This window comes from Spermophilus citellus (genome assembly GCF_964194105.1).
Source record: "Spermophilus citellus genome assembly, chromosome: 1".
Taxonomy (NCBI): Eukaryota; Metazoa; Chordata; class Mammalia; order Rodentia; family Sciuridae; genus Spermophilus; species Spermophilus citellus.
This window is the reverse complement of record NC_138182.1, coordinates 47,325,555-47,343,962: the sequence shown is the minus strand read 5'-3', so window position 1 is coordinate 47,343,962 and position 18,408 is coordinate 47,325,555. Positions and strand designations below refer to the sequence as shown.

At 38.5% G+C, this 18,408-nt stretch overlaps 2 protein-coding genes across 4 annotated transcripts in view; one reads left to right on the top strand and one right to left on the bottom strand.

Annotated features, from left to right (window-relative positions):
- ELF1 (E74 like ETS transcription factor 1) overlaps nt 1-13,403 on the bottom strand; it is a 107,852-nt gene extending 94,449 nt beyond the window's left edge. For 2 of the 3 annotated variants that reach the window (XM_081290662.1, XM_081290657.1), the window contains exon 1: nt 13,064-13,200. The gene's annotated coding sequence lies outside the window, so the exon portion shown is untranslated. Of the gene's footprint in view, nt 1-13,063; nt 13,201-13,271 lie in introns of those variants that run through there. The other variant, XM_081290660.1, reaches the window with a different exon arrangement.
- A 294-nt stretch (nt 13,404-13,697) lies between these two features.
- WBP4 (WW domain binding protein 4) overlaps nt 13,698-18,408 on the top strand; it is a 29,334-nt gene continuing 24,623 nt past the window's right edge. The window contains exons 1-4 of the mRNA XM_081290718.1: nt 13,698-13,838; nt 14,774-14,846; nt 16,895-16,957; nt 17,043-17,166. Coding sequence (XP_081146844.1) covers nt 13,837-13,838; nt 14,774-14,846; nt 16,895-16,957; nt 17,043-17,166 — 262 coding nt within the window. The 5' untranslated portion in view covers nt 13,698-13,836. The remainder of the gene's footprint in view (nt 13,839-14,773; nt 14,847-16,894; nt 16,958-17,042; nt 17,167-18,408) is intronic.

The following is an 18,408-nucleotide window of genomic DNA, read 5'->3' as shown; positions in this document are numbered from 1 at the left end:
ACAGGGATAAAAAAATACATAACATTAAATTAATCATCTTAACCATCTCTAGTACACTCATGTTGTGTACAAGCTATCTATCTCTAGAACTCTTTTCATCTTGCAAAACTTAAACTATATCAATTAAAAAACTACTCTTCATTTTCCCTGGCAACCACCAGTTCTACTACCTTTATAAATTTGACTACTCCAAGTACCTCACGCAAGTGGAATCATTCGTATGTCTTTTTGTTATTGGTTTAATTCAGTTAGTATAATGTCCTCAAGGTTCATCCATGCTGTAGCTTGTCATAACTTTCTTTCTTCTTAAGGCTGAATAATATTCCCCTCTCTCTCTCTCTCATTCATATATATTTTATATATAAAATATATTTTTTCTCTTATTTATCCATTCATCCATTGATAATGGGCTGAATGGCTACTTGGGCTACTTCTACCTCAACTGAGACTCTCAATTCTTTTAAGTATATACTGAGAAGTAGAATTGCTGGGTGATATGGTAATTCTACATTTTTTTTTTTTTTGTCCCAGGGGATTGAACTCAGGAGCAATTGACCACTGAGCCACCTCCCCAGCTCTATTTTGTATTTTATTTAAAGACAGGGCCTGAGTTGCTTAGAACCTCATTTTCGACGAGGCTGGCTTTGAACTCGCAATCCTCCTGCCTCAGCCTCCCAGCTGCTGGGATTATGGGTGTGAACCATTACACTGGGCCAATTCTACATAATTTTTTGAGGAAATGCCATACTGTTTTCCATAGTGGCTTCCCCACTTTATATCCCCAGCAAAGACACACAAGATTTCCATTTTTTCCACATCCTGGCCCCAACATTCACCAATTTTTTAAATTTTAGCCATTCCAGTTGAACGTCAGCCAGTGAGTTTGCTCTTACATAAACATTAACATGTCTCACTCTAGTCAGAATGGCAGTTATCAAGAATACAAGCAATAATAAGTGTTGGTGAGGAAATGAGGAAAAAAGTTTACTCATACATTGCTGCTAGGACTGCAAATTGATGCAACCACTTTGGAAAGCAGTATAGAGATTCCTCAGAAAACTTGGAATGGAACCACCATTTGAGCCAGCTATCCACTCCTCAGTCTATAGCCAAAGGACTTAAAATCTGCATACTATAGTAAGGCAGCCACATCAGTGTTTATAGCAGTTCAATTCACAATAGCTAAATTGTGGAACCAACCTAGATGCCTATCAATAAAGGGATAAAGAAAATATGGAATTATACACAACAGAATATTACTCAGCATTAGAGAGAATAAAATTATGGCATTTGCAGCTAAATGATGGAGCTGAAGAATATCATGCTAAGCAAAGTAAGCCAATCCCAAAAAAAACAAAGGCCAAATGTTTTCTCTGATTAATGGATGCTGATAATAGGGGTGGGGGTGGGGAGAATGGAAGAACTTTGGATTGGGCAAAGGGGAGGGGCAGATGAGCATGGGGCAGGAAAGATGGTAGAATGAGATGGACATCATTACCCTAAGTACATGTCTGATTGCACAAATGGTTTGACTCTACATTCTGTGCAACCAGAGAATTGAAATGTTGTGCTCTATTTGTGTACAATGAATTGAAATGCATTCTGCTGTCATGTATAACTAAGTAGAACAAATTTTAAAAAAAACTGTTACCTTCCCTTAAAAAAGCATATACCAAAAGATGAAAAAGTTAAAAATTAATATATTAAAAATGTGAATTTTATTTAACAAAAAAGTGTATCTTGTTTTCTGCATAAACTTGTGGTAAAAGACTCTCTAAAATTGGGCTCCATTGCTGGGCACAGTGATGTATGCCTACAATCCCAGCAGCTCTGGAGACTGGGGCAGGAGGATCCCAAATTCAAAGCCAGCCTCGGCAACTTATCGAGGACCTAAGCAACTTAGCCAGACCCTGTCTCTAAATAAAATATTTTTTTAAAGGATTGGGGATGTGGTTCTGTGGCTAAGTGTCCCAGGGTTCAATCTCTGGTACCAAAATAAATAAATAAGGCTCCATAAACTAGTAAAACATATTCTAGACAATATTGACAATGCAGAAGAATAAACCATCTCTCAAAGAAGAATTTCAAAGGAAACCAAAATTGTGATTCATGTGCAACGACACAAAAAAGGGGAAAACAAAGGAAAGGCATTCCCACTCATCTCTGAAATTCACTGATTGCCACCTGAACACTTGCAGTTCTGAATTACTTAAACCTGTGTTTTGTCTCCCATCAGGATACTTCCCCTAACCTCTACCCACTGCTGTATGCTGGGCAGCCTTCCTTATCAACTTTGCCTGTGATCACTCTCTTCCTGTCATACCCCTCCTGTCTACTCAGCTGTTACAACTGGGTCCATGCCTGCTAGCCTCCTCAGGGGTGATTTCAGCAGCACAGCTGCATCCTTCCCAATTAATAGGTTGTAGGTGTCTCTTGGCAAAAGACAAGTATCTGATAAACACAAAAGCTAAGGAAGCTGGGATAAAAAAAATTCCATTCCAATCTTGAAAAGCTGAATTAAATGTCTGATTAAATCTTGGAACATAAAAAGCTTCACACGGGGCTGGGGATGTGGCTCAAGCGGTAGCGCGCTCGCCTGGCATGCGTGCGGCCCGGGTTCGATCCTCAGCACCACATACAAAGATGTTGTGTACGCCGAGAACTAAAATAAATAAATAAATAAATATTAAAAATTCTCTCTCTCTCTCTCCTCTCTCACTCTCTCTTTAAAAAAAAAAAAAAAGCTTCACACGGAGAGGAGAGGGAGGGAAAAGGAGGAGGCAGGGGATTAGCAAGGATGGTGGAATGTGTTGGACATCATTATCCAAACTACATATATGAAGACACAAATTGAGTGTCAACCTACTTTATATACAGAGATATGAAAAACTGTGGTATATATGTGTAGTAAGAATTATTATGTGTATAATTATTATTATGTATATATGTGTAATAAAAAACAAGTACATGTATGAAGACATGAATTGGTGTGAACATACTCTATACAAAGATATGAAAAATTGTGCTATATGTGTAATAAGAATTGTTATACATTCTGCTGTCGTGTATTTAAAAAAATAAAATCAATAAAATAAATTAAAATTAAAGCTTCACACAGAGCAATATATGAATACATTCTAAATCAGCAATGTATCCTGGTCTCTAGATTCTGAATCCAAAAAAAGATTTCAACTCAAAAGATTAAACTACAAATACAGAAGAAGTCGTCACTGGGCCAAGTGCCTTCCCAAAGATTTCAAAGTAGAAAAAAAAGTTTGAAATAGAAAGTATTTAATAATGAAAGCAGGACTCAGTGGTAATGCCTATAATTCCAGCAACTCAGAAATTGAAGCAAGAGGACCACAAATTCAAAGCCAACCTCAGCAACTTATCAAGACCCTATTTCAAAATAAAAAGGACTGGTGGTAGTTCAGTGGTAAAGCTTCCCTGGGATCGATCCCCACTATTACCTGTCGTCCAAAGTATTTAATAGGGAAAAATTTGCATTCAAAAATACTAAAATTTACAGTTTATGAAACAGTGATAACTGCTTTATCAAAATTCCAAGTCATCTATGCTAGAATTACTTTTCAAAGATTTTTTTTATTTGTATTGGTGAAAACAAACCTAGGTATGAAAAGTAAAAGTGAATACTTGACTACCAATAATCCTAAAATAGTATTACATATCATAAAAAGGTAGATACTGTGTGAAAACAAAGTCTCTTAAGAGTAGATTAAATGTTAAAAGTTTCTTTATGTAAGTTCAATGTCACAGTTTTTAAAAAGATTATGAGAACAAATAATTAAAGGTCCTTAGAAAATATAATATATCCTGATGTGGTGATTCACACCTGTAATCCCAGCGACTCAGAAGGCTAATAAGGCAAAAGGATTACAAATTCAAGGCCAGCCTTAGCAATTTAGTGAGACTGCTTCAAAACAAAAGTGAAAATTAAAAAGAACTGGGGATGTAACTCTGTGGTAAAGCTCCCTTGGGCTCAATCTCCAGTTTAAAAAAAAAAAAAAAAAAAAAGGAAGGAAGGAACCAAATATATCCCTAATTTTATCAACTCTTCATTGCAATACCTAGGAAAGGAGCAAATAAACCATGACGTATTTAGAAAGTTACTTTTCTTAAGCCATATTTAAATAATTCTTTGGGGTTTTTGTTTTGTATTGTTTTTTGGGTACTGGGAATTGAAACCAGGGGCCCTGAACCACTGAGCCACATCCCCATCCCTTTTTATTATGAGACAGGGTCTCACTAAATTGGTGAGGCTAGCTTTGAACTTGTGATCCTCCTGCCTCAGCCTCCTGAGTTGCTGGGATTACAGCACTATGTACTACACTTCCACACCCTCACTCAAATAATACTTTTAAAAACATGATAATTTACTTATTTGTGGACCTGTATAAACATTTGCTTTTCTTTGAGAGATAGAGGTCTCACTATTCCTAGGCTAGTCTCTAACTTGGTTCAAGCCATCCTCCTGCCTCAGTCTCCAACTAGCTGGAGCTTACTGCTAATCATCTGTATTTTCATCATGGCCTATTTAGCTTAAAATTATACAATATATGTTGATTATAGAATGTAAATATTCAGGGAGCAAAAAGTAATTAAGAAAAGTCACCCACAATCCCAAACAGTTACAGGATAATTTTAAATAAAACCAAACATTTAAAGTTTACTCCAGATTTGTAATGCTATACATTTTACAAAAACGATAATATTTAAATATTAAAAATCATTAACAGTTGGGCACCATGACGCATACCTGGAATACCAATGTCTCCGGAGACAGAGGCAAGAGGACACCAAATTCAAGGACAACCTTAGCAATTTAGGAGACCCTGGCTCAAAATTTAAATACACACACACACACACACACACACACACACACACAAATTAGGGATGTAGTTCAGTGGTGAAGCACCCCTGGGTTCAATCCCCAGTATCAAAACCAAAATTAATAATCATTAACATTTGACAATTACTCAATACCAAAATGTAGGGCCCATAAAGCAAAGTATAAGGTAACTTAATAAACTAGAGACTAATACTTCATCCATTCTCATCAGAATACACAACTGCTGACCTCAGAATGTTGTTTCAGCTCACTTCTGCTTTTGTATTTCAAGCACTAAATGGCTGCTCTACCACTGCTGACATCTCGGGGAATTCAAGTGTGTAAGTCATTTATGACATTATAGGCAGTAAACAACTCATCTGCTGGGAAAGTTATTTTGTAGAATCCAAGACTGAACCATTTCCTGAGTTACAGAGAGCAAATTAGTCTTTCACAATCACCATTTCACTTCGATATCCAGCTAGCTTACCAATGTTTGATCTGTGAGCAGACAGCCTTTCTAAATAAGAAACAATATACTCCAAACTCTTTTATATAAGTACATTTAAACCATTTCATCAAGCCATGGAGAATTTTTAACTAAAACCAACTGTACAAAAAATGAGAAGAGCTAGGCTCAGTAGCACAAGCCTGTAAACCCAGTAACTTGGGAGGCTGAGGCAATAGTACCACAAGTTTGAGGCTAGACTAGGTAACTTAAGGAGACCTTGCTTTCAAAATAAAAACAAAAAGATGTTAAAGATGTGGCTCCGTGATAGAGCACCTCTCAGTTGAATTCCTAGGACCTAAAAAAAAAAAGAAGAAGAAGAAGAAAGCTGGCAGTAGGTGGGGGATTCATACAGTACTCAAAAAAATATGGGGCTGGGGTTGTGGCCAGTGGTAGAGCAGTCGCCTAGCTATGTGCAAGGCCCTGGGTTCCATCCTCAGCACCACATAAAAATAAATAAAATAAAGGTATTATGTCCAACTACAACTAAAAAATACATATTTAAAAAAATGTAACTCTCAAATGATAATACTATGTGTGTGTTATAAAATGAGATTTTAAAAAATTAGTACAATAAAAGTAACAAAAATATATCATTTCACAACAGGACTATATGCCATATGGTTTAAAAAACAAACTCTTATGAAATTTCTGAAGAAACATACCTTCTAAAAAAGCAGTGAATTTCTTTGCAACTTTTTAAAGCTATTAATTGTATTTTAGATTCCATTTAAAAGCCTCAGAAAAGCTTCCAGAAAAAAACTGATTTCAGCCAGTCGTGGTGGTGAACACCTGTAATACCAGCAGCTGTGGGGGTGGGGGAGGTGGAGGGTGCTGAGGCAGGAGGATCTCAAGTTCAAAGCCAGCCTCAGCAAAATCAAGGCACTAAGCAACTCAGTGAGACTGGGGATATGGTTCATTGGCCAAGTTCCCCGGTACACCACCCCCCCCCAAAAATGATTTCAACCACATACACCAATGGGAGAGAAGAGAGCAAGTCGGCTCTAAAATAATAAATTTCATGCTGGGTACAGTGACAAACACCTGTAATCCCAGCCCTGGGGAGGCTGAGACAGCAAGTTCAAGGCCAGTTTCAGCAACTTAGATCCACAGCAATCTAGTCCCTCAATTTCTGAGACCATGTCTCAAAATAAAAAATAAAAAAGGGCCAGGGATGTAATTAACACTCCTGGAGATTCCTAAGACAACTTGGAATGGAACCAGTCATCCCCCTCCTAGGTTTATACCCAAAAGACTTAGAATCAGCATACTATAGTGACAGCCACATCAATGTTTATAACAGCTCAATTCCCAATAGCTAAACCACAGAACCGACCTAGGTGCCCTTCAACAGATGAGTGGATAAAGAAACTATGGTATATATATACACAATGAAATATTACTCATCCTTAAAGAATGAGATTATAGCATTTGCCAGTAAATGGATAGAACTAGAGAATACTATGCTAAGTGAAGTAAGCCAATCCCAAAGAACCAAAGTGGGAGAGGGAGAAAAGAGGTACTTTGGACTAGACAGAGGGGAGTAAAGGGAGAGAAGATGACATGGGAGCAAGAATGATATAATGAATAGAACATTATTACTTTATGTGCATATATGATTACTTGACCTGTATAACTCTATACCATGTAAAACCAGATGAATGAGAAGTTATACTCCATTTATGTATGATATGTCAAAATGCATTCTACTGTCATGTATGACTAATTAGAATAAAAAAAAAACACACTCCTGGGTTTCAATCCACAGTACCAAAATGAATACATTAGAATTTACTAATTTGAAATTTATCAAAGGAATGAAGCTTTTCTAGAATTCTTTCGGATTTTAGTTCTAAATTTGTATTGTCCACAGGGTGGCAGTCTCACAGTCTTAAGTGTCCCTGGATTCAATGCACAACTTCAGTGTTCAAAAAACTACATGCACAAAGATGTGTAATAAATTTACTATTTGAGGGGTTGGGGTTGTGGCTCAGAGGTAGAGCGCTCGTCTGACATGTGTGAGGTACTGGGTTCAATCCTCAGCACCACATAAAAAAAGATATTGTATCCACCTATAAGTAGAAAATATTTTTTAAAAAATTATTATTTGATCAACCTGAAGGGTAAAAGTTGCCTGTCCTCTCCAAAACATTATGTTCTTAACTTCCCTAGTTCTTTTAGGAGTATTTACTTTGTAATATCTTAAAATTTCCTTCAATAAATCTCTTGTATATGATCTTTTCTATTTTGCTGTCACCACCCTATTTTAGGGAGACTAGATACAAGGAGAGCTGTTGGGAGATTATTACTGGCAGGAGATTGCCTAACTTGGTCAGGTAGGTCCTAACCTAAGGAGAGTGGAAGGAGTAGGAATGAAGGTGAGAAAGGACACAGATATAACCTTTCCAAATTCCAGTTCATCTAACACAATACTACCAAATTAATTACTTTCATATCACTTTTCCAAGCGAAGTAAAACTCCTTAACCTAAAATTCAAGAACCTTCCAAAATCTCTTTGTCAAGAGCCAAAGGCATCTGTAAAATAAACTTTTGCTTTGAAGAGACCTTGCAACTCTTGGTTTTTATTCATTCAGCCAATCAAATATTTTCTAAATGTTTACCAGGTGACATGCACTGTTCCAAGACTGGTGATAAAAAGGGAAACAAGTCAAAGTATCTACTCCTCCTGACAGGACAGTCTATTTAGGGAAGCAGGTAAAGGCCCCAGGCAGGTAAAAGTGAGGTTCCTTCAAAGTACAAGCCACTGGAAACACAACAGGGATTGGGAGTATTGGTCAAGAGAGATCTGCCAGAGCACTAACAATGTTCCCTACCAACCCTAGTCTATTTTTGCAGCCCTATTTCCCATTCCTATCCCTCTTGTAGACTCAGCTTGGCCAATTGCTAGCAATTGTTAATGCATCTCTGCTTTGGTTTGCCTCCTCTAAAAACCTTGTTCCCCTCCCCCATGTATATAAACAAAAGCCTAATTAGTCTTCAAAGTTCATCTCAAAGCTGCCTCCTAGAGGAGGGCTTTTTCTTATTCCCTAACACAAACACAGATGTGAATTTTGGAGACCTTTAACCTTGGTTTAGTTCCCTCTGAGCATTTATCAGACTATGCACACTATGCATTGTAACGTAATTATTACGTAATTACGTGTATACTTATCTAACCTCTTTCATCAGGTATTTACTGAGTATCTGCTACATTCATGAAATTACCCAAGAGCTAGAATTTTATTGTTAAATTATCCCATTATCATTTTAAAATATGTAATATTCAAATGATAAATTTAAAATCTAGAGATATTCTATAGGCAGCAGGGCACAGTGGCAACACAGCTGTAATCTCAGTAACTCCAGGAGGCCAAGGCAGGAGGATCACAAGTTTGAGGCCAGCCTGGGCAATTTAGCAAGACTGTGAATCAAAATAGAATTAAGAGAACTGAGGATGTAGCCCAGTGGTAGGGTGTTTTCCTAGCATGCTTGAGGCCCTGGGTTAAAATCCCCAGTACAGAAAAAATTTTTCAAAGTCCTATATGATTTTTACTTATTCAATCCTTAACATTTTGCTGAGCTGTGACATGCCATAAAGTATAAAGTTCACAATTCAATGTTTTTTTGGCATATTTAGAGTTGTGCAATCATCACTAAAATCTGATTTTAGTACATTTTAATCACCTTATGTACCTACATCAGCAGGCACCCTACCAGCCCCCCTTTCTTCCAAGGTAATCACTAGTTTTTCTTCTTTCTCTATAGTTAACTATTAACATTTTATAAGTGGAATCATATATAAAATGTGGCCTTTTGTGCCTTGTTTCTTTCATTTTGCATAATGTTATTGAAATTCCTCCACGTTATAGTATGCATCAGTATTTCATTTCTTTTTGTTGCCAATTAATATGCCATTGTACGGACACATCACTACTAATTCATCAGTGGGACTTTTCGATTGTTTCCACTTTTGGCTTATGAATAGTGCTGCTATAAACATGTGTGTACAAGTTTGGGGGTAGACATACGCTTTCATTTCTCCTGGATATACACTTAGGAAATGCTGGATCATATCACTCTGTTTAACACTTCAAGGAACTATCAAACTTCCAACAGAACTGCACCATTCTACATTTCCACCATGGGGTTTCCAACTTCTTTACTTTTGTTTGAATCTTATAGAACAAGAGCAGTCCCACTACACAAAATCCTTACCCTCATGGAACTAATATTCTGATAGAACAAAACAAGAAATACACAGAATCAAATAAACAAACTGGCAATTTTTACAAAAATGAAGAAAAAACAGAGTAAATCAATCAGGAAGTAACTAAACAAGAGGGACTCTAGAATCATCACAAAAGACCTCTCTGCGAAAGTAATGCTGACCTGAAATGTGAAGAAGTAACTGGAGGTGGGTATGTTATAGGAAGAAGAAATGGCAAGTAATAAAACTAAGTCTACATGTTTGAGAAGTAAAAATGTGTCAACGTGGATGATGTATAATGAAAAGGCAAAATTCGCAAATTAAGTTGGGAAGGTAAGCAGAGGCCAGATAACCTTAGGTCTCACAGATTAAGATAAAGTCTTTCAATTTTGCCTAAAATGCCATAATCCTTCTCTAATCTCTTATCTTTGTTTAAATATGGGTGCTCATTTCTGCAAACATTTACTGAACTTTCATGTATCTTCTGATCACGCACACATTAGCAAATATTAAAGAGACTTTTCAGGTACATCAGCACCATTCATTTAGTATCATTATTTAGAGGCCAAGAAAGAACACCTAAAATATGGCTTCCAATGGCGTTTTGGTAAAAAGGTACAACCATATGCATGAATCCTCACAAATTTATCTCCTAGTCTTAGCCAATTTAAGAAGAAAGCCTTACTGACAATAATTTGCAGCTCTCTTAGATTATCAAGATCATATTTCAATAAAGTCAATTAAGAATATAGCTTAAGCTTAGTCTCATAATTTAAACCTAGATTTCATTCTTATAAACTGAATTATAATTAACTGTTTTTTTCCATTCTATTAAAAATTCAACCTTAAACCTATGAGTAAAAAAATAGTCTACATATTTATACTGTTTAAATCCCCCTCCACCCCAGTACTAGGGATTTAAACCTGGGGTGCTCTACCACTGAGCTACATCTCCAGGCCCTTTTATTATGTTTTATTCTGAGACAGGGGTCTCACTAAATTGCTAAGGCTGGCCTAGAACTTCTATGATCACACTGAGATTACAGGTGTCAACCATCATGCCTGTTTTTGTTTTGTTTTGTTTTGTTTTGTTTTGAGGTGGGGTCTCATTCTGTCGCTCAGGCTAACTTTGAACTCCTGAGTCTCCTGCCTCAGCATTCCAAGATATGTGTCACCTAGTCCTAGGTTGAGTCTTTTTAAATAAGTTTTTTTTTTCCTCTGCATATTACAGCTATGTTCAGGATTTTCAAAGAGGAAAAAAATATTTTCAAAACTCGAATGACATAAAAGGTCACTCTGATAAAAGAACCTGTTACCTAATCAAAACTTATCAAGTTAAAACTCCTTTCTAGGGTCAGGGCTTGATTTCCCATAGTTCTCCCTCCAGGCACTCTGCTCCTGCCAAACCAGACTACTTGCTAGCCTCTTGGTACTTGTCCCCCGCCATCTCAGGTTTATGATTCACATTCCCCACCAGGAGAAATCCAACCAGTTCTTCAAGGTCCAGAACGCACACTCTTCCCTCCTAGTCTCTTCTCCAGTTCTTTTACCGGAGTATAACTGATTCTTCATCTCTATGTTCCAGTAGCAATTTCTACAACTCACTGTGTTGCCTTATATTCCATCCGGTGCACAACTATAGTAAAGAAATCTGTGTCTTGGATAGGGTTGTCATCAACCACTCCCCTTGGCTCACCCCAAATACACAGTGTAACTAGTTACAATTAGGAGTGGTCAAATTTAAAATAATGCAGTTTAGCACCATTGGATTCACATAATACCAAGTCATTTCAAAAATTAAGCCCTCTGTGGAGACAAACTAAAGTAGAGGTAAATTTCCTTCCTTCCAAACTTGGACCTAACTCTTCAGTAACTGGTTATTAATAACAACACAATATCACTCCTTATTTAAATGAAACTTCTCCACTTTCATTACCTACACAAGAATTATTCTTGCAATGCTATCTGAAGTTTGTAAGGTGTATTCAAGAATTTATGATGGTAAAGCTAGAGTTCAGAGAAGGTGAAAGATTTCCACAAGTTCATACAGTTAATCATAGGACAAAATGTGATTCCATTCAGTATTCTATTACCTACCCACAAACATAAAGCACCTGAACATCAGTAACTTCAAAAGCATCTAGTGGACTTGGCATGAAGTAAACAAATATTTGAATTAATGAAGATGATTCAAAATTTGTAGTTGTGGCAGTTTTTTTTCTTTCATCTTTTTCTTTTATTTACAAGTGAAAGACTAATTAATCCTTAATCATGCAGATCACATTAACAGATCATTTTCAAATTTACTATGCAGTTAACAGTTTGGAACACACATATAACAACCAAAACATGCTCATCCACAAGAGTCACTTTTTCCTTATTTGTTCCCAGAAACCCAATAGACTAAACATTATAGCTGCTCCTATTTTCTAATTTCAACTTGCATTTAAGATAACGCTTTTGTTTCATTTACAGCTCACATGCTGCTGACACAGCTGCCCCTTCTTTGTAATAAACACAGGGCTTCTATATTTAAAAATACAGTGAAACTTTGTTATAACATCCCCTTCCCAGTCTCCGGACAATTTTCTCTCATCCAAGATCCACCTCCCCCCAGGACTTTTTAATCAGTGGCACTTAAAACATTGGTCCTTCGGAAAGTCAATTTTGTTCTTCAAAGACGTCTCATCACAGTGGTATTTTCCTTCTGCGTAGCTCTTTGTGTTTTAAGGGAGGGGAGGGAATCCTCTTCCCAAAGGCCCTCTCCTTAGGCGTGGGTACTTTCAGAGCGCAACGAGCGCCGGGAGCGTCAAGTGGGCTAACCTCGCACGCACACCCGGCGGGTTGGGGTGACCCGCAGCTGCGCCGCCGGGAAAGCGCGCCCCTGGGGCCGCTGCCCAAGGCGCTGGGCGTTCCGGACAGGGGGGTCTCCTAAACCCCGGACGCCCAGAGCGAGCACCAGAGCAGGGCAAAACCGTCCCGCGTCTCTCCCCCGAGGAGTCAGGAGGGGGTGGCCAAGCAGGGTGTGGGCGCGAGGGGGGCCTGGGGAGGAGATAAGGCGAGACCCGAGTTAATCATCACCTCCCGAGCGTCTGGAAAACTACGGGCCAGGACTGGAGGGGCGGGGGAGCAGCGCCGGAGAAAGTGAAACTCCCCGACCATCAGACACCTTGAGCTAGAGGGACCCAGAGCGGGACCTGGAGCCTCTACGTTCTTCCAGCCCGCACGGCTGGGGACTCCTGGTCTCAAAGGAGCACCCCAGCTTTGGACGCGACGAACGACTACATCAGTGCTTCTCTTCTACAAACTGACCCGCACAAGGGACGGGTGTCAATCTGAATCACTGGAAATAAAACAGCCCCCCAAACCCGCCTTCCAAAAATAGGGGGTACACTGTTCCCATACCGGGAGTCGAACCCGGGCCGCCTGGGTGAAAACCAGGAATCCTAACCGCTAGACCATATGGGAAGTGCTGCTAGAGATACCGTCGCGACCCACCTGACAAGCGTAAGCGCTGCTACCGCCTTCACTACGCCGTGCACTGCCTCCTCTACTCGAGCGGCTGCCGCCCGCTGCCCACGCGCGCGGGAACGAGCCGGGCCAGAGCGCGCAGCCCGAGCGGGGGAGGGGCGGGGCCGCGCCGCGCGACAGGAAAGTTCTAAGGCGAAGCCGAGACTCGCGGGGGTCCCAGAACCAACTCTTTCACCTTTCTTTTTTTTAACTCCGCCAACGGCCCCCAGCCCACAGGTCCGGGTTGCTCCGTTGGTCAAAGTGCGTGCGGACTAGTTGGCAAAGTTGAGAGCGACGACGTCTCTGGGAACAGCTGTTTGCGTTCAGGGCGGAGGCGGCGTGCAAGCTCCTTGGCCACGAGCCAGCGAGCCTAGAAGGAGAGTGGAAGTTCTGGATCCCAGGGGAGGACAGAGAGCAGACGGGCTGGCGCGGGGGCTTGAAGTTTCTGTGTTTCGGCTCAAGTCCCGTCGCGCTTTAGCTCCTTCTTCGTGACCTCAACTCCTTTATATCGACCCCACCTCTCAAGATTTTAGAGTACCGCCCCTGTAGGGGGAGGGGAGGAGGAGGAGATTTCGAACGCGGACTGAGTCTTCTGGGCACCCGTAGTTGGGAACTGTGGTACGCTGGTCTCCGGGAAGGTGGGAGGTGTCAGAGCTGAGAGTGAGGTTTGTCTGGGCCTCGCAGCTGGCCGGGCCGACTCTCTCCGCTTTGAGTGTATGTGAGTCGGATCCCCGGCGACGCGCGGAGCGGCAGGCGCAGTCATGTGAGTCGGGTCTCAGGCTCTGAACAACGAGGTGTTGTTTCTCTGGACATCTCTTTCCCTCCGGGTCTCTCCGCTGCCGCCACCCACTCCCGCCCTTCGGGCCGGGGGCGTGACGGACGAGCCCTTAACTCGCTCGGGTCCAGCAGCGGACCTGCAAGGCCGGTTCTTTGGGCGGGGTAGAAGTGCTACCCTTAGGAGCCACCTGAGTGCCTGCGGCCCGTTGAAGTGGCAGGTTGCACTGCAGAAATGGTTGCAGCTTAGTACTCTTTCTTTCTACGTTGTCTCGGGGGTCGCCGGCGCCCTTTCTGGTTCCTTAGCGCTTGAATCCTGGGGTATTGTGAAACTTTGGTGTTGGGCTGCGGCCACCGTTGCAGTTCTCGCTCACTAGAAGCGGCCAGCCTTAGACAGCATAATGACTTTCTTTTGATCGCATTCTGTGAGATCCCGTTGCTTTTCCAACTCATCCCGAAGCTCAAGAACAAATTGTATTAACTGATACTCTCGAAGGAGCCACATCTTTCCCCAGAGTAGACTTATACTTGTTTTGGTGATTATGACATTTAAGGCATACTTGAGTTTCTGTAGGCCTCCGTTATAGCATCCTCCCAAAAAGTTGGAATGGAACGTAAAGAATAAATATTTTTCTCTTGAGATGTTCCTTATTTCCTCATACTGACGCTAGTAACAAAAAAGGAAAATTTTTAAATTATTTTTCGAAGTAGTTTGTAAGTCCTGTGCCGACTTTTTCTACTCTATTGACAACAGAATCTCAGTTAATTGCTTCAGCCACATAAGTAATAAAATAGGGAGCTTTGTTAACAAAACGTTCAGTAGCCAACACTTATCTTTCAAACTCCAAAAAAGAGGCTTAAAAAAAAGTGAATTTTTACCTTTTTAATTTTTGGATGAGCTCACACTTGTTTTCCTTTTTTCAGGGCCGACTACTGGAAGTCACAGCCAAAGAAATTCTGTGATTACTGCAAGTGTTGGATAGCAGACAATAGGCCTGTATGATGATAACACTAACTCTAATAGTATTCATGTGAATAATATTCATGTGAAGTGCTGCTTTTAGATCAAAGTCCATTTCTTTTACATTGCTCTGATTATTCATAACATCAAAAGATTTCTGTTGTCATATTATTCTGCTTATGAAAGCTATAAGCCTTCCTTTTTATCAATTAAATTTGATTATGAAGTCAGATTATTCTGTGGATTTTCAAGAAATGGACATGAGTGGGTAATTTCATCTATGTTTATGAAACATCTATGTTGTAATGGTGGTGCTTATAATGCATACAGAGTAAACGTGGAAAACTCAAAATATAAAAAGATCATTATTGTGCTTTTTCTTGTATATTTCTTGCTCTACATGTAATTAAATATATATGATGCAGAGTTTTAAATTTGAAAGATCATTATTATTCCATCATAAAATATAAAAATAATAACTGTTAAGTGCATTATTATCATCTTATAGTCTAGGAGCAAATTTTGTTTGTTTTGGATATTAGGGATTGAACCCAGAGACACTTATCCTCTGAGCCACATCCCCTGCCCTTTTTATTTTGTATTTTGAGACAGGGTCTGGCTAAGTTTTCTAAGTGCTTCTCTAAGTTGCTGAGGCTGGCTTTAAACTTATCATCCTTCTGCCTGAACCTACCGAGCCACTGGGATTACAGGCATGTGGCACAGTGCCTCAGCTTTGATCCAACTTTTAAGACATAAAAAACACATCACCGATTTTGCCCCCTTTCTGCATATCATAGTATTATGTACCTTCTACATAAAAACCAGAATATCAAATATACATTCAAATGCTTTTTAATTGACAGAGTTGGACACACAAAAGAATAGTCCAATCTTTAACAATGCTGTATTTCTTTAGTATACATTTACATTGTCTATAAGGTATTAGTATTTTTGGTTGGTTGAGGTTTTTGTTATTGTTTTTCTCTTTCAGTGTATTTGAATACTTTGCCAAAGTTCTTAACTTTTTTTTGAGTTAGACTGTTCTTATAAATAAATGTCATGAATTTTTTAAATAAAATTTCTAAAATTTGATTTCATGCAAATCACAGAAAGTTTTTTCCTTAGAGGCAGTAAAATGAATATTATGAGTTAGCTAGTGTAAATAATCCCTTCCAATACAGTCTGTCTTCATCTTCTTGAATTGCTGACACACACTGATTTAGCCTTTAATTAGAAACAAAGTTAATTTAATTTTAATGGTCTTTCAATATTATTATTTATGTGGTATAATCAACTTTAGAAACCCAGTATAAGAAATAGAGATGATTATTTACAAAGTCACACTTCAAAGAGGAATTCACAGTATTTTAGAATAACTTAGTGTTAATGCATAAGATTTGATAGACAGAACTTGATTTTGCTGAGTTTACCAGGACTTTCTTCCTGCCTACTACCAGATACTTGTAACTGAGGGCGAATTTTTGGTTGTTTAAATAGATAATAGTGCTTACTCTCTGATCCATGTCCCCAACTGTCATTGCACATAGTTTCACTTTTTTTTTTTTCACTTTCTTACCTATTCTTTTGTTGTTTCCATGTGTATATAGGTATGGGTTCTTATTCAAGTACGCATAAAAGGTAACACTGTAGATGTAGTGTTTTGGACCATATTTTTAAAAATTGACAATATACTCTGGAGGTCTCTCCAGTTAGAGAATTTGTTTTCTATTATAGTAGCCTGTGGGATTGTACCATGATTTAGTTACAGTGCTGCAGTAAATAACCTCATATATAACCTCATTTTGAACTGAGCATCATTGCAACTGTAATTCCAGTAACTCGGGAGGCTAAGGCATTCTGTTTTATTTTAAGAACCAAAGGATTTTTAGGTTTAGTTTCTTAGGGGCTTTTTTTTATCCCAAAAGGGCTAATTTGCCTGAAAATTAATGAGTTTTGATCTTTTTTGCCAGTCATTTTAATTTTAATGTTCTTATTTCCATCCTCACACTTACTATAATGCTTTATTGTGAATTTTATACTGTTCATGTAATTTACCTTTATATTTTCTCTTTCTTATTTTCCAGAGTGTTGAATTTCATGAAAGGGGAAAAAATCATAAGGAAAATGTGGCAAAGAGGATCAGTGAGGTAATTTGGACTGATTCTCTGCTAATTTTTTTGGGCAAATGTCAGTTCTTTATCTCACTTTCACTTTTATGTGTATCTTACATAGATTAAACAGAAAAGCCTGGATAAAGCAAAGGAAGAAGAAAAGGCATCAAAGGAGTTTGCTGCAATGGAGGCAGCTGCCCTGAAAGCATACCAAGAGGATTTGAAAAGACTTGGCTTAGAGTCAGGTAAAAAACAGCCTGCATGTTTTAAAGGTAACATCAGAGGTCATACTGAGAGCTTTTATTGTTTCTGTAAAGAGGTTATGTACCCAGGGTATACTCTCAGTGATTTTATTATGCATCATAGCCCTATTTAGATAGTAGGACTTGGCTTTTACACTTCTGTTTTACTTTTTTTGCCTCATCTATTAGTGCCTTCCTTCACATCAGCCAATCTACATTTGTGGTTACCTAGTCCTAGCTCTGTTCTAATTGAGTGGTTCATTTCATAGACACCATCAGTTTTTTTAGGTATTCTCGTTATTCAACTAAAAGCACTATTGATTAAAAAATAAACCTTGGGCTGAGGCTGTAGCTCAGTGGCAGAGCACTTGCTTATCATGTGTGAGGCACTGGGTTCGATCCTCAGCACCACATAAAAATAAAAAAATAAAGGCATTAATTCTGTCCATCTACAACTCAAAAACATTTAAAATAAAATAAAAAATAAACCTTGTATTAAAACTACAGTTCATTTTATCCATATGATAAAAACTATGAATCATATTTGTTTATATGGTTGAATATATGGTGAAATAGCCTTTTTGGACAAATTAACTGACTTTACTACTAGAGGGCATATTATTTTGAAGCTTTAAATATAGCCAAGTTCCAGGTTAAAAACATTATTTAACTAGAATGTGCCTATCTTGTCATTGCTCTAATTTAGGAAGTTTCTGTGAATATTTCTTCCATGACAAATCCATTGTCCATTAATCCAAGCATATAGTAAATCTCAGTTATTGATCTTGCATAGTGGTTGGGATAGTCAACATTCAGTAGTATCCTTTAATCTCTACTAAAAACAGGTTTCATTTAAGGTTTTGAGCAAAATACCTGTTAATAGGCGTTGCTTTCATTAAAGAAGAACAGTTGTAGTTAGACTTTAAAAGTATTATTGTGGACAATGATAGTTAAGGTGAGGGTGCCATGGTTCCTTAAAGATAAAGCATTTGATAGGAAAAAAGATGTAGGCAGTTCTGGAGAATTAGAGAATAGTAGTTGAAAAATGTAACTCTTTATCAGTTTCATGAATTGAGAAATTCCATTATGTTGCCCTTTGACCAAATAAATCAGCATTCTATAAATTAATGGATTTTTTCTATTGAATATTTTTCATAGCCTTGTTTTCCTAAATAGGATATTTATTTCTTTAAAAGTACAACAATGTAGTTTAAAAAAAAAGACAACTTTTAAAAAATTTACTAA